The 15,510-nt window shown below is 42.5% G+C and overlaps 1 protein-coding gene across 1 annotated transcript in view; it reads left to right on the top strand.

Moving 5' to 3' along the window:
- Positions 1-1,245, top strand: part of LOC130311623 (aquaporin-7-like) — a 36,093-nt gene extending 34,848 nt beyond the window's left edge. Inside the window, exon 6 of the mRNA XM_056552502.1 lies at positions 942-1,245. Within this exon, the coding sequence (XP_056408477.1) occupies positions 942-1,116 (175 nt within the window). The 3' untranslated portion in view covers positions 1,117-1,245. The remainder of the gene's footprint in view (positions 1-941) is intronic.
- The last annotated feature ends 14,265 nt before the right edge of the window (positions 1,246-15,510 follow it).

Genomic DNA, 15,510 nt, shown 5'->3' on the forward strand with positions numbered 1-15,510 from the left:
AGGCTATCAGAGTCTCTAGCACAGAGTCTCTAGCACATAGACCCATAGCAGTCCAACAGGATATCAGAGTCTCTAACACAGAGTCTCTAGCACATAGACCCATAGCAGTCCAACGGGATATCAGAGTCTCTAGCACATAGACCCATAGCAGTCCAACAGGATATCAGAGTCCCTAGCACAGAGTCTCTAGTACATAGACCCATAGCAGTCCAACGGGATATCAGAGTCTCTAGCACAGAGTCTCTAGTACATAGACCCATAGCAGTCCAACAGGCTATCAGAGTCTCTAGCACAGAGTCTCTAGCACATAGACCCATAGCAGTCCAATAGGATATCAGAGTCTCTAACACAGAGTCTCTAGCACATAGACCCATAGCAGTCCAACAGGATATCAGAGTCTCTAGCACAGAGTCTCTAGCACATAGACCCATAGCAGTCCAACAGGATATCAGAGTCTCTAGCACAGAGTCTCTAGCACATAGACCCATAGCAGTCCAACAGGATGTCAGAGTTTCTAGCAACAGTCCATAGAGACCTATCATCTCACATAGATGCATAGGAGTCCAATAGGATATCAGAATCTATAGCAACAGTCCATAGAGACCTATCTTCTTACATGGACCCATAGGAATCCAATAGGAGAAGATCAGAGTCTCAACAATCCATAGAGAACAATCATCTCTTATGGACCTGTAGGAATCCAATAGGAGATCAGAGTGTCTAGCAACAATCCATAGAGAACAATCATGTCTTATAGACCTGTGTCCTGTGATGTTATTTGGTGTCCAGCCATGGGGCCCAAATAGTCTTGAACTTTCATAAGGTGCCCCTTTTCTTATACACAAAGTGCTCCAGACCAAGGTTCAGCTATATTTACAAGTGTAAGCAACGCATTTACCCTATCCAGGAGGAATACTGAAATATAATGTCATGTCTTTCAGGGCCGGGAATTACTGGTGCTGGGTGCCCATCGTGGCCCCTATGGTGGGTGGCCTGACGGGCGCCTTCCTGTACAAGCTGCTAGTGGGGCTACATCACCAGCCGAAGGCGGAGGAGAAGATGATATGTGAGATGGAGAAGGGGAATGCTGAGATGGTGACCTATGACAATATGTGATCGCTGTAAATCGAGGACATTAATACCGCAATACAGGACTGTGACACCCTGCCGCACAGTGTACATACAATGTATATACTGTATAATCAACTCTGGATCTCTCATATAACAGCATTTCTCTAGGGCAGTGGTCTCTGAACTGTGGTCATCCAGCTGTGGCAAAACTACAACTCCCAGCATGCCCGGACAGCCAACGGCTGTCCGGGCATGCTGGGAGTTGTGGTTTTGCAACAGTTGGAAATCCATAGTTTGGAGACCACTGCCCTAGGATACTGTTAAGCACTGGCCCAAAGGACTTTTATTTAAAGCTGCAACGACAATAGAGGATGCCGAGAAAATTCTACTTTCTGCCACTAGAGGACGACTCTATAAGTTTCCGTTTTAATGTTTTTCTTCCAAACTTTTACTCGACGTCATTGGTGACATCATGAGTGCAGTCCATACAAAGGAGTATTAATGCTGCACAGAGGGTTTACCTGTGTATAGTCATTACGCCATGAAAGGTGCTAAGTACAATGTAATACAGTGTTGGGGTAGGATGCAGCTTGTACGGAGCGTATGCTGCATTGTTTTCTCATAAATGTAAATTACTATGGATACAGTCTACATGACATGTTCAGCTTTGAACAGTATATTTTAGTATACACAGTTATTCTCTATATCTGGTTTCACGTGAGTCATTACCTGCGCACTTACACCAGCCAGTCCCAGCCTGACCCAACTTCTGATGATCTGAAGTGACAGCTGTAAGATGATGTCTTTAGAAGCATGGCGAGCCTAAGGGCTTGTTCACACGGGCGGATCCACAGACTATTTTACGTTGCGGATCCGCCGACGATGGACCCAACAGTGTGCCTCAGATGTGCCTGCTCGGAGCAGCAATCTGCCACTACAAGCAGACACACTGCGATGTGCGAGTTGCCGCGCGCATGCGCAGTATACTTGCACACATCAGGAGCAGAGGGAGCGGCCACGATGTGTGCGAGTACACCGCGCATGCGCACGTCGACTCGCACATCGCAGCAGTATGCCTGCTCTTAGTGGCGGATTGCCGCTTCGAGCAGGCACATCTGAGGCACAATTTAGGGGTCCACCATCGGCGGATCCGCAGCGTAAAATATGCTGTGGATCCGCCCCTGTAAATGAGCCTAAGGCTATGTTCAGATGGCGTAAATTCTGCTATTCCCCTCAAATTCCACAGTTTTGCTGAATTTGAGTGGAATTTCGACTAAATTTCTGTGTGCTCGAAACGGAATTCTGCCGAAATTCCAAGCACCCATTGAGTTCAATGGGATTCTACCCAGAATTCTGCATAATTTAAAGTCACGTTCAGTTTTTTTCGCGGAAACCCCTTTGAATTCAATGTGCTGTAGATTTAGCGGAATTTCCAAGCAGAATTTTATGGCGGAATTCTGTACGGAAAGTCCGCCATGTGAACATAGTCTAAGGCTATTTCTGGGTGGACATTCCACAGAACATGCCGGTGCTAGGACCGCTCGGATAGCAATGCTTTCTTTCCGAGCGGATTCCAGAAAAATAAAGAATTCACATGTTAATTCTTTCTGCGTAGGCCGGAATTTGAATTTCTGCATATCCCAGCGTATCCTCCGAAGATCGAACATGTTCATTCTTTCAGACAGAGTCCAGAACTCAAATTGCCGTGTGCATGGTGCAGCAGAATACCATTGAAAACAATCGAACTCTGCTGCAACGGAATTTCCAAGCGGAATTTTTCCACCGGATTTCGCTCAGAAATTCCGTCGTGTGAAGGCCTATGGGTGCTTTCATACTACAGAATTGTATTCCGCTTTGAAATCCCAGTGCAGCAGCCTCCCATTGTTTTTTAAGGGATTCCACTACACTGTGCCCATGGCCGAATTTTCCTTGGCGGAAATTTAAAGGGGTTATCCAGGAAAAAAAAATGTTTTGCATATATCAACTGGCTCCAGTAAGTTAAACAGATTTATAAATTACATCTATAAAAAAATCTTAATCCTTTCAGTACTTATGAGCTGCTGAAGTTGAATTGTACTTTTCTGTCTAAGTGCTCTCTGATGAAGCGTGTCTTGGGAGCTGTCCAGAGTAGAAGCAAATTCCCATAGGAACTGCACAGAGCAGAATAGGTTTGCTATGGGAATTTGCTTCTACTCTGGACATCTCCTGAGACACGTGTCATCAGAGAGCACTTAGACAGAAAAGAACAACTCAACTTCAGCAGCTGATAATTATTGGAAGGATTAAGATTTTTTTAATAGAAGTAATTTACAAATCTGTTTAACTTTCTGGAGCCAGTTGATCTAAAAAAAAGTTTTTTTTTCCTGGAATGCTCCTTTAAGTTCTGGACTTAAGTTCTTGACATATTTTGGAGGATCCGCTCGGATATGCATTGTTGAGAGTGGGGATAGCACATGATCGAGTGGGCCTAGAGCCGAGTCGGTGATGCTGTGCACAGAAGTATTCCAGGCGGACATTCTGTAGTGTGAATGCGCCCTAATACCTACCCGAAAATACGCATGTAAGCGTGAAACAGGCAATTTAGGATTTTCACCTGGGAACATTGTGTGCCATGCAAAAAAAATAACTATACAACAAAATTGTACGTTTTACCGCAGTTTCGGGAAGCGGTTTTCAGTTGCCAGGTTAGGGAAAAGTGTTCTTTATCTTCTCAAGCAGTCATGCAAAAACTAAACCAGGCAAGTGTGTGTTTGTTTACCACCTGGCACTCTCTCTGACTGTCTAAATTTAGAAGAAAAAAAAAAAAGTTATAGGAAATTTAGCAAAAAAATAAAAAATAAATAAAAAATAAAAAAAAGGATAATGGGACAATCCAAGAAAGGCAAAACTGTATATTGTAAAATTTGTAACATAATTTACTGTATGTGCATTAAATATAGAAATTACATGTTAAAAGTTATGTTTGATGTTTTATTCTGTAAAGAGTTACGGTATGTTGTAAGAACAGCTGTTCATATTTTCTTCACAGCAGCCACATGGACTATAGCAATGGTCTTCACCCTGCGGACCTCCAGATGTTGCAAAACTACAACTCCCAGCATGCCCGGACAGCCAACGGCTTGACTATAGGAACCACTGGACTATAGGAACCTGCTGTCTGGGGGTGTTCTTTGTTGTGGGCATGCTCGGTGAGTGAATGGTGGATCCTATGTTATCTATATATATAGGTTTTACCATTCATTGCAGTCCTGCCTGGCATGATAAGGAGATGACCGATAAGAAGGGATCTTTACTGAGGAAGTATCAGGCTCTTGTGAATAATAGTGGCTAGAATTTTTTTCTTGAATATTTTATTTATATAGGTGCTAACATAAGAAAACTACAAAGAAAAAAAGAAACAGGCTTAAAAAAAATAGTTAAAATTAGGTTTGAGCTACATGGCGATTGGGTCACATGATCAAAGATTTCAGCGTAATATGGGGACTGCACTACGTTGCACTTAAATGGGTACTCCCATGGAAAACTTTTATTTTTTTTTTGTTAAATCATCTGGTGCCAGAAAGTTAAACAGATTTGTAAATTACTTCTATTATAAAAATCTTAATCCTTCCAGTACTTTTTAGGGGCTGTATACTAAAGAGAAATCCAAAAAAGAAATGCATTTGATCTGATGTCATGACCACAGTGCTCTCTGCTGACCTCTGCTGTCCATTTTAGGAACTGTCCAGAGCAGCATATGTTTGCTATGGGGATTTTCTTCTGCTCTGGACAGTTCCTAAAATGGGCAGCAGAGATCAGCAGAGAGCACTGTGGTCATGACATCAGAGGAAATGCATTTCTTTTTTGGATTTCTCTTTAGTATAAAGCCCCTAAAAAGTACTGGAAGGATTGAGATTTTTTTAATAGAAGTGATTTACAAATCTTAGTAAATAAAGAAAAAAGGTGTCCTGCACTCACCGCTTCGGTCCAGGTAATTCTGCTCCCATCTCGGGTCACGACTCGAACACGGAGGACATGGGTAGTGGAGCGCTCAGAGGCTCCAGGTGAACTCTCACCCTGTGTTGTGTTAAGAAATGAACGGAACAAAAGCCACATAAGGAAGCAAAAAGCAAGTTAGGTAAGTACATCAATACTAATAAACCTAGAACTGCCCTGAACAAAGAGAAATTTATAAAAAAAAAAAGGGGAAAAATCTAGTTTATCATTTAACCCTAACGGCCCCTGCGCGTCAAGGCGCAATATCCATCGCGCCTCAGCACGCAGGAGCAGGCGGCGTCTATCTCCTCCAGAAGGGTGACAAGGGATTGTTTCAAGACCTCCAAACTTTAAAGTGGTGCAATTTCAACCATGTATGGATTGCATATGCTGAACAAATCTTGGGGACCCGCCTCCTTTTCCAACTGAATACATATGCTCTCGTACTCGGGCCCGGAGTTGTCTCTCGGTTTTTCCAATATAAAAGAATTGGCAACTACAAAATAAAAAATATACAACAAAGGTGCTCCGGCAGGTGATGAGGTGTTTTATTTCAAAAACATAACTCCCTAATTTAATAGAAATCGCATTGATATTATGAGGGCATTGAGGACAGAAACCGCACTTCTTATTCCCTTTCGGGGCTATACCAGACAACCAAGTCTCCTTAGCATGTGCTTCTCTATTCAACTTCTGACCCTTCAATAAATCAGCGATTGTCTTGTTTTTTCTGAAGGTCACTATAGGTCTATTCTGGGCTGTATTCACAATATCTGGATCTGCCATGAGTAGATGCCAGTTCTTGGTGATGGCAGATTTAATGACATGATTCAAAGGGCTGTTTTTAAAAGCAGAAAGTCGGAACCGCAATGGGGAGTCCCACCTCCTGTTCATACGCGAATCTGTTTTTAGCCGCGTTTGAACAGGAGTACGTTTTCAGTACCTCTAATCTATTTTCTAGTTACATTCGGGCATTTTGGAGGTATATGGATGATATTCTGGTGGTGTGGGATGGGCCCCCCAGTGTGTTCGAGGATTTTGTAGCCTATCTTAATGTCAATGCCATGAACATGGTTTTTACGAGTGTTTTTGGGGGAGATAGCCTCGAATTTTTGGATCTTAAACTATACGTGGAGAATAACCAGCTTCTGGCACGAGGCTATAGGAAAGAAGTGGCAAGAAATGCTCTTTTGCACTATAAGAGCTCCCACCCTATTGAAACTAAAAATTCTATTCCGTATAGCCAGCTTCTACGTCTAAAAAGAAATAATAGTAAGCAGTCTGATTACGAGGAACAAGCAGGACACTTACTTACACGCTTTAGACAGCGACAGTATCCTAATGAAGTATTGGCACGAGCTTACAGGAGAGCTGCAACAAAAAACAGAGAACTGGCATCTACTAATGGCAGATCCAGATATTGTGAATACAGCCCAGAATAGACCTATAGTGACCTTCAGAAAAAACAAGACAATCGCTGATTTATTGAAGGGTCAGAAGTTGAATAGAGAAGCACATCCCAAGGAGACTTGGTTGTCTGGTATAGCCCCGAAAGGGAATAAGAAGTGCGGTTTCTGTCCTCAATGCCCTCATAATATCAATGCGATTTCTATTAAATTAGGGAGTTATGTTTTTGAAATAAAACACCTCATCACCTGCCGGAGCACCTTTGTTGTATATTTTTTATTTTGTAGTTGCCAATTCTTTTATATTGGAAAAACCGAGAGACAACTCCGGGCCCGAGTACGAGAGCATATGTATTCAGTTCGAAAAGGAGGCGGATCCCCAAGATTTGTTCAGCATATGCAATCCATACATGGTGGAAATTGCACCACTTTAAAGTTTGGAGGTCTTGAAACAATCCCTTGTCACCCTTCTGGAGGAGATAGACGCCGCCTGCTCCTGCGTGCTGAGGCGCGATGGATATTGCGCCTTGACGCGCAGGGGCCGTTAGGGTTAAATGATAAACTAGATTTTTCCCCTTTTTTTTAATAAATTTCTCTTTGTTCAGGGCAGTTCTAGGTTTATTAGTATTGATGTACTTACCTAACTTGCTTTTTGCTTCCTTATGTGGCTTTTGTTCCGTTCATTTCTTAACGCAACACGGGGTGAGAGTTCACCTGGAGCCTCTGAGCGCTCCACTATCCATGTCCTCCTTGTTCGAGTCGTGACCCGAGATGGGAGCAGGATTACCTGGACCGAAGCGGTGAGTGCAGGACACCTTTTTTCTTTATTTACTACTATTTGGTGACTACGGTCTTTATTGTCCTAGCACCTCCGTTGCCAGGGTGGATTTCCAGACTAGCGGGACGCCGTCTCCATCTCGTGGTCTTAGGTATCGGTGCCACTGTTGTTTCTTTTTTACTTTTAGTTGATTTACAAATCTGTTTAACTTTCTGGCACCAGTTGATTTAACAAAAACAAAAAAAAAAAAGTTTTCCACGGGAGTATCCCTTTAAGGTCAGTGAACTGGGTTGCATTGTAACCCACAAATGAGGTAAGCACAAGCCATTATTCACAAGAAATCCATTTTGGATAGATTTCTTGCAACTGCTGGGTCAAATTTGGTACCATTTTTGGATGGTGGTCCGATCCCATTTACCCACCTTAATTGTTATGTAGAGCTATACACAAAGTTCGACATGGCGATCTCTGATCTATGACCCCACTTGTGGCCACAATTGCCGTGTAACCCCAGCCTTAGAGGTGTCATCAGAAAATGGGAAAATAATAACATAGTGGGAATTGGGGCATCAAAGACATCTACATTTTTTGGACTTTCAACAGGTTCCCTTTGAAGGATCTGTCATTTGTGATAATACTTTCTTTTATATAAGATAATGGGAGGTATTTATTAGAGATGAGCGAACTTACAGTAAATTCGATTCGTCACGAACTTCTCGGCTCGGCAGTTGATGACTTTTCCTGCATAAATTAGTTCAGCTTTCAGGTGCTCCGGTGGGCTGGAAAAGGTGGATACAGTCCTAGGAGACTCTTTCCTAGGAATGTATCCACCTTTTCCAGCCCATCGGAGCAACTGAAGGCTGAACTAATTTACGCAGGATAAGTCATCAACTGCCGAGCCGAGAAGTTCGTGACGAATCAAATTTACTGTAGGTTCGCTCATCTCTAGTATTTATCAAAGGATTTTTGTGTTTTTTTTTAACGTAACTTTGGCGCAATACTTTGGCGCAGTGTCTTTTTGCGCCAAAGTTTGGCGCATCTTCTCCACTGTCATTTTTAGAACTTTCTCAAAATCCCACGGTCCTGTGTGTGATTTAAACTTTAGTCAGTAATTCATCATTCGCGCCAATCGATCTTTGGTGCAATTTTGGCGCAAATTCCGTTTTTTTGGTGCAAATCACCGTCAAGAAATTTTGCACATGGAAAACACACTTAGCAATGTCAGAAAATGTAAAGGCGTCAAAATACATTAAAACATTTTTTTGGTGAAAGCAGCGACGCCTCCGGGGCTGCTCAATACTATCCTGCGACATAGTTGTCTCTGAGGAACCTTCACCCTCCGTTGAGCCAGCATTGGACATGGCCACACAGGTTCAGGAAAGGTAAGCACTAAAGCAGTGGTCTCCAACCTGCGGACCTCCAGATGTTGCAAAACTACAACTCCCAGCATGCCCGGACAGCCAACGGCTGTCCGGGCATGCTGGGAATTGTAGTTTTGCAACATCTGGAGGTCCGCAGGTTGAAGACCACTGCACTAAAGTAACAAAAAAAAATAAAAATACCAAAGTTAAAAATAAAATCTATTTCACATGGTGGCTATAAACCCCACAATAGAAAATAACTCATGTCGCTTGCTGATATACTGCAGGAGGGACTCCGAAATGGCCGCTCTACAGGGTAAAATACGCGTCCTCTGTGGCGGTAAGTTCTGTGTAAAAGGCGCTGTGAACAGCTGACTTCAACATTTGAGCCAAAATTACCAACAACTTCCCCCAAATGATAAATTTGGTGCATGTCCACGAAAACCAAAGTGAAAAAAAAAAGGGTAAAAAGAAACTGTCAACAGGCAAAATTGATAAATACCCCCCGATTTCCATATACAATATTAATACTACAAGGGTAAATGTATCCTTTAACCAGCCCCTCAGAGTGCAGGAGGCAAGGGGTGGAAGGACGGCAACTTCTTCCTACTGGATCCACTTCTGACTTTGGCTTAAAGGGGTACTCCACCCCTAGACATCTTATCCCCTATCCAAAGGATAGGGGATAAGATGTCTGATCGCGGGGGTCCTACCGATGGGGACCCCCGCAATATAGCATGCGGCACCCACCTGCTTCATGTCCGGAGGGTCTGGGTCGCTACCACGGGACGGGGGGCATTGAGGGGACGGGGCGTGACGTCACACGGGGGCGGAGTCATGACGTCATGGACTTCTGTTCTCGTGGTCGCGACCCAGACCCTCCAGTGCTTTCGGACAAGAAACAGGTGGGTACCGCATGCTATATTGCGGGGGTCCCCAGCGGCGGGACCCCCGCGATCAGACATCTTATCCCCTATCCTTTTCATAGGGGATAAGATGTCTACAGGGTGGAGCACCCCTTTAAATACTGCAATGGCAGTTTTAAAAAAACACCAGAAAAAAAACCCCCGTGTGGAAACCTAGCCTTACATATAGATTTCGGTTCATATTGGCCGTTCCAGTTGGTCAAACTGGTTACACATGAGCTACGACAACAGGCAAAACTGGGACTGCTCTGAAAACATTTTTTCTGAAAGACTGTCCATGGACGAATGATGTTTCCTGAACAAAAGATTTGTCATCTGACAATTGGCCAAAAACTCCAATCTTGGTTAACTTCTTCCCAGACAATGACAGGGGTCTTTTAAAGGGGTACTCCCCTGGAAAAACATTTTTTTTTATATCAACTGGTGCCAGAAACAGATTTGTAAATGACTTCTATTATAAAATCTTAATCCTTCCTGTACACATCAGCTGCTGTATGCTCTACAGGAAGTTCTTTTCTTTTTTAATTTCTTTTCTGTCTGACCACACTGCTCTCTGCTGACACCTCTGTCCATTTTAGGAACTGTCCAGAGTAGGAGAAAATCCCCATAGCAAACCTATCCTGCTGCGGACAGTTTCTGAAATGGACAGAGGTGTCAGCAGAGAGCACTGTGGTCAGGCAGAAAGGAAATTCAAAAAGAAAATAGCTGATAAGTACAGGAAGAATTAAGATTTTTTAATAGAAGTAATTTACAAATCTGTTTAACTTTCTGGCACCAGTTGATTAAAAAATTAATAAATAAATAAATGTTTTCCAGGGGAGTACCTCTTTAAAACGATCGGGTTAAGTTTCAACTGATGGGGGTGAAGACATACGATCAGGTTTGTTGCGGTTTGTAACTGCATCATAGTCAGTTTCCAATAGTAATGGAGGAATTTCACTTCAGTATTGCAAACTGCAACGCAACCTGATTGTATGGTAATGATGGAACTGTAATTTATTTCGTATGGACGCCTATAGACAACCCTACAGAAGCCACCGCCTCTCACATAATCCTTTCCAGATGGGGAATGATGTGGTGAGACTGCTGGCAGGACGCTCCTCCTCTCCCCTATTGTCAATGCAGGAACTTTCGGTAGAATCCTGACCTCCCGATTGCTCGGGATACTCAGTCTTCTGATAAAACACAGGATCCTAACAACAAGTCTGTCTTACATTACTCTGATTTTCAGCTTGGGACAGAATTGCCGTTGAACTGTTCACACTATGAAATCTCCGAGACTCCATGGGCGGCAGGTGCTGGCAGAACAAGCCGCCGCTCGGACCGCTTGGAAATGTACAGTCTCCACAGACGGCAATGCATTTCCGAGTGGATTCCCCCAAAAACATAAGCATTTTCATTCTTTCGGCAGAGTCTGGGATCCAGAATTTCCGAGGTTTAAATGGTGCAGAAGAATCCCACTGAAAACAATGAGAGGCTGCTGTACTGGATTTTCCGTAACAGCATTCTGGAGTGGAATTGCGCTTGAAAAATACGAAGTATGAATGGGCCCTTAAAGGGTTACTCCGCTCCCCAGCGTCTGGAACATTGAATTCCGAATGCTGGGTGCGGGCTTCCGTGTTCACGCCCGCCCCCTCGACGGCCGTCACGCCCTTTTCCCATAGACTTTTATTGAAGGGGGCGGGTCGTGACGTCACAAGGGGGCGGGCGTGAACACGGAAGCCCGCACCCAGAGTTCGGAACTCAATGTTCCGGACCCTGGGGAGCGGAGTAATCCTTTAAAGGATGACTCTTTACCTGATTCCTGAAAAGGAAGATTTATCAAACCCTGTGTAGAAGAAGAGTGGAGGAGTTGCCCATTGCAACCAATTAGATTGTTTTATTTTTCAGAGGCCTGATTGGTTGCTTTGAGCAACTGCAACACCTTTCCTCTGCACAGGTTGTTCACACAGATCTGCAGCAAAAATATACCCTAAGGCTCTATCAGGCCCCTGAAAAGCTAAAAGATTTGTCCAGACATCTTTACTCATTAACCCCTTAATGACACAGCCAATTTTCATTCTAGCGTTTTTATTTCCGCCTCATCACATTCTAAGAGACATAACCCTTTTACTTTATCTCTTACATAGTTTTTCTATTATTGTACAGTACTACTTTAAAAATAAGTTTTAATCAAACTTTTTTGACAAAAAATGCTTAAAATTGCCTTATTCTGACAACTATTACTTTAATTAGTTTCACATTCTGCACCCTGATCTGTAGTTTTTATCGCTATAATTTTTGTTTAGATTGGACTTTTTATTCATTTTTTTTCTTGCATAGGATGTGGTCAAAAATCAACAATTCTAGACTTTTGATATTTTTTATGTTTACGTTTATGCCATTCACTGTACAGCATAACAAAGATTATGTTTTTTATTTTTATTTTATAAAATGGAAAAAGGGTTATTTATGTTAGGAGAGGACTTTTTTGTATTTAAAAAAAAAAATTCTATTTTATTTACAATTTTTAAGTCCCCATTATATGCAATCGCTAGATTGCTAAAACTGAATAATGCTATGCTGTTGCACAGAATTACTTACTGTGACCGATAATAGAGTCTGTCTAAGGCCATGTTCACACAACAGAATTTCAGAGCAGAATCCGGCAGAAGAATTCCGCTCGGAAATTGCGTTGCAGCAGAGTCCCATTGTTTTCAATGGAATTCTGCTGCAATGTGCACATGGCGGAATTTCTATGGCGGAAATTCTGATTTCATCCTTAGAAGAAAGAATTGACACGGTTAATTATTTCTGCGAAAAAACGTTCAGAAATGCAATGGGGGAGATTAATCAAAACCTGTGCAGAGGTAAAGTTACTGAGTTGCCCATAGCAACCAATCAGATCGCTTCTTTCATTTTTGAAAAGCCCTCTGAAAAATAAAGGAAGCAATCCTCTGGACAGGTTTTGATAAATCTCCCCCATTGTATCTATGGAGACAGCTGAGTGGTCCGAGCACCAGCATGCTCTGCCGATGTCTGGCATTCCGCAAAAATTCTGCTGTGTGAACATAGCCTATGGCAAATCAGACCTGGGACCCGCCCAGAGCAGGTGAGGGGACCTCTGGCAGTCATTGAAACCGATCAGACACCCACATATATGTTGTGGGGGTGCCGATCATGCAGAGGGACTGTAATTGCGGCCTTTAAAGGGGTACTCCACTGGAAAAAAAATTTTTTTAAATCAACTGGTGCCAGAAAGTTAAACAGATTTGTAAAATCCTTCCAGTACTTATCAGCTGCAGTTATGATTCACAGGAAGTTCTTTTCTTGTTGAATTTCCTTTCTGCCTGACCACAGTGCTCTCTGCTGACACCTCTGTCCATTTTAGGAACTGCCCAGAGCACGATAGGTTTTCTATGGGGATTTTCTCCCACTCTGGACAGTTACTAAAATGGACAGAGGTGTCAGCAGAGAGCACTGTGGTCGGGCAGAAAGGACATTCAAAAAGAAAAGAACTTCCTGTGGATCATAACAGCAGCTGATAAGTACTGGAAGGATTACGTTTTTTTAACAGAAGTAATTTACAAATCTGTTTAACTTTCTGGCACCAGTTGATTTTGAAAAAAAAAAAAAACAGTTTTCCAGTGGAGTACCCCTTTAAGTGCCGTGATCGCTATTGATCACGGCGATTGACATCGCTGATGTCACTCACAGTCCATGAAGCAAGCGCTCAGGGTGTAAACGTACATCCTGGTGCGTCCACATTTGCGTACAAAGTCTAGTGTTTGTCCCCCGCCTGTTCTGCAAAGACATACATAGGCATACATAGACAAAGACATACATATTCCAATCAGGGTACCTCCAGCTGTTGCAAAACTACAACCCTCAGCATGTCTGGGCAGCCAAAGGCTGTTCGGGCATGCTGGGAGTTGTAGTTTTGCAACAGCTGTGGGCATCCTGGTTGGGAAACACTGGTCTAAACATATTCAAGTTCATCACAATTACGTTTCTTTTCATTCTATTACAATGCCCTTTTACACTCAAAATCCGTGTGGAGGAAGAGTGGTGCAGTTTCGCATGGAAACCAACCAGACGGCTTCTTTCATTTTTCACAAGGCCTCTGCAAAATGAAAGAAGTGATCTGATTGGTTGCTATGGGCAACTGGTCAACTTTTCCTTTGCACAGGTTTTGATAAATCTCCCCCATAATGTCTATAAACATGTGTACCCTACTAAAGACATAGGGGGGAGATTTATCAAAACCTGTGCAGAGGAAAAGTTGCCCAGTTGCCCATAGCAACCAATCAGATCGCTTCTTTCATTTTTCACAGGCCTTCATGAAAATGAAAGAAGCAAGCTGATTGGTTGCTATGAGCAACTGGGCAAGTTTTCCTCTGCACAGGTTTTGATAAATCTCCCCCTATATAGATCATGCTGAGAGTTGTAGTCTTGCATCAACCAAAGCGTCATGGGTCAGGGAATGTTTGGAGAACTTTATCTCATAATTCAGGCTTCTCCTCTAGAAGATGGTACGGGGTTCCACCATCCTATTTGATTTACGGTCTCCCATGCACCGATGAACAATGATGGATCGCATTTTCCATTCATTTTCATGTTAGTATCAAGGGTGAAACCAAATATTTACTTTAGGGCACGTGTCCCAGTATTTGCGCACTATCCCTAGTGAATAATGTTTACTATTATGCAAACAGTGAAAACGTCAACGTGTCTGAACAGTTACCAATGGGTGAACGGGTGAGGACGTAATTTTTTGGGCAAAAATCACTTGCATCGATCAAGTTCCCATAAAGTAACACTCTGGGTTTCTTTTTTTGCCCATATCGTGCACACTTACCATCACTAGTACTACATTGCCATCTGTTTAATTCCAGCACAGCTCATCCATGCGTTTTAGAACTGTAACTGGGTCATGTGATCACCGGCCTAACCCACAGAAAATCACAGTGCTTTTGGTATTTTTTTATGTTTACGTTTATGCCATTCACTGTACAGCATCACAAAGATTATATATATATATATATATATATATATATTTTTTTTTTATAAAATGGAAAAAGGATGAAGAATGTTCCGGCTGGCTCTAACAGAAAGGAGTCACATCATACAGGGCATCACTGCTTGTTGTGCTTGGGGTTGTAGAGCTGCAAACTGGGTTATGAGGTGGTTAGAACTGACCAAAAATGACCCAAGAAAGAACACAGAATGTGTCGGAAGATTACAACCATTCGGCTCATCTTGTCTGCCCAATATCCTGAATACTATGAAGAGTCCCTGGTCCTATCTTATACGAAGGATAGCCTTATACCTATCCCTATCTTATACGAAGGATAGCCTTATACCTATCCCTATCTTATATGAAGGATAGCCTTATGCCTATCCCTATCTTATATGAAGGATAGCCTTATGCCTATCCCTATCTTATATGAAGGATAGCCTTATGCCTATCTCTATCTTATATGAAGGATAGCCTTATGTCCATCCCTATCTTATATGAAGGATAGCCTTATGTCTATTCCTATCTTATATGAAGGATAGCCTTATGCCTCTCCCTATCTTATATGAAGGATAGCCTTATGTCTATCCCTATCTTATATGAAGGATAGCCTTATGTCTATCCCTATCTTATATGAAGGATAGCCTTATGCCTATCTTATATGAAGGATATCCTTATGCCTATCCCTATCTTATATGAAGGATAGCCTTATGCCTATCTCTATCTTATATGAAGGATATCCTTATGCCTATCCCTATCTTATATGAAGGATAGCCTTATGCCTATCCCTATGTATATGAAGGATATCCTTATGCCTATCCCTATCTTATATGAAGGATAGCCTTATGCCTATCCCTATGTATATGAAGGATAGCCTCATGCCTATCTCAATCGCATATAAAGGATAGCCTTATGCCTATCCCATGCATGCTTAAACTCCTTCACTGTAGTTGCAGCTGGAAGTTGACAACTGGTCACAGGGTAATTGGTGCCCAAG

This window comes from Hyla sarda, chromosome 1 (assembly GCF_029499605.1).
Source record: "Hyla sarda isolate aHylSar1 chromosome 1, aHylSar1.hap1, whole genome shotgun sequence".
NCBI classification, from domain to species: Eukaryota; Metazoa; Chordata; class Amphibia; order Anura; family Hylidae; genus Hyla; species Hyla sarda.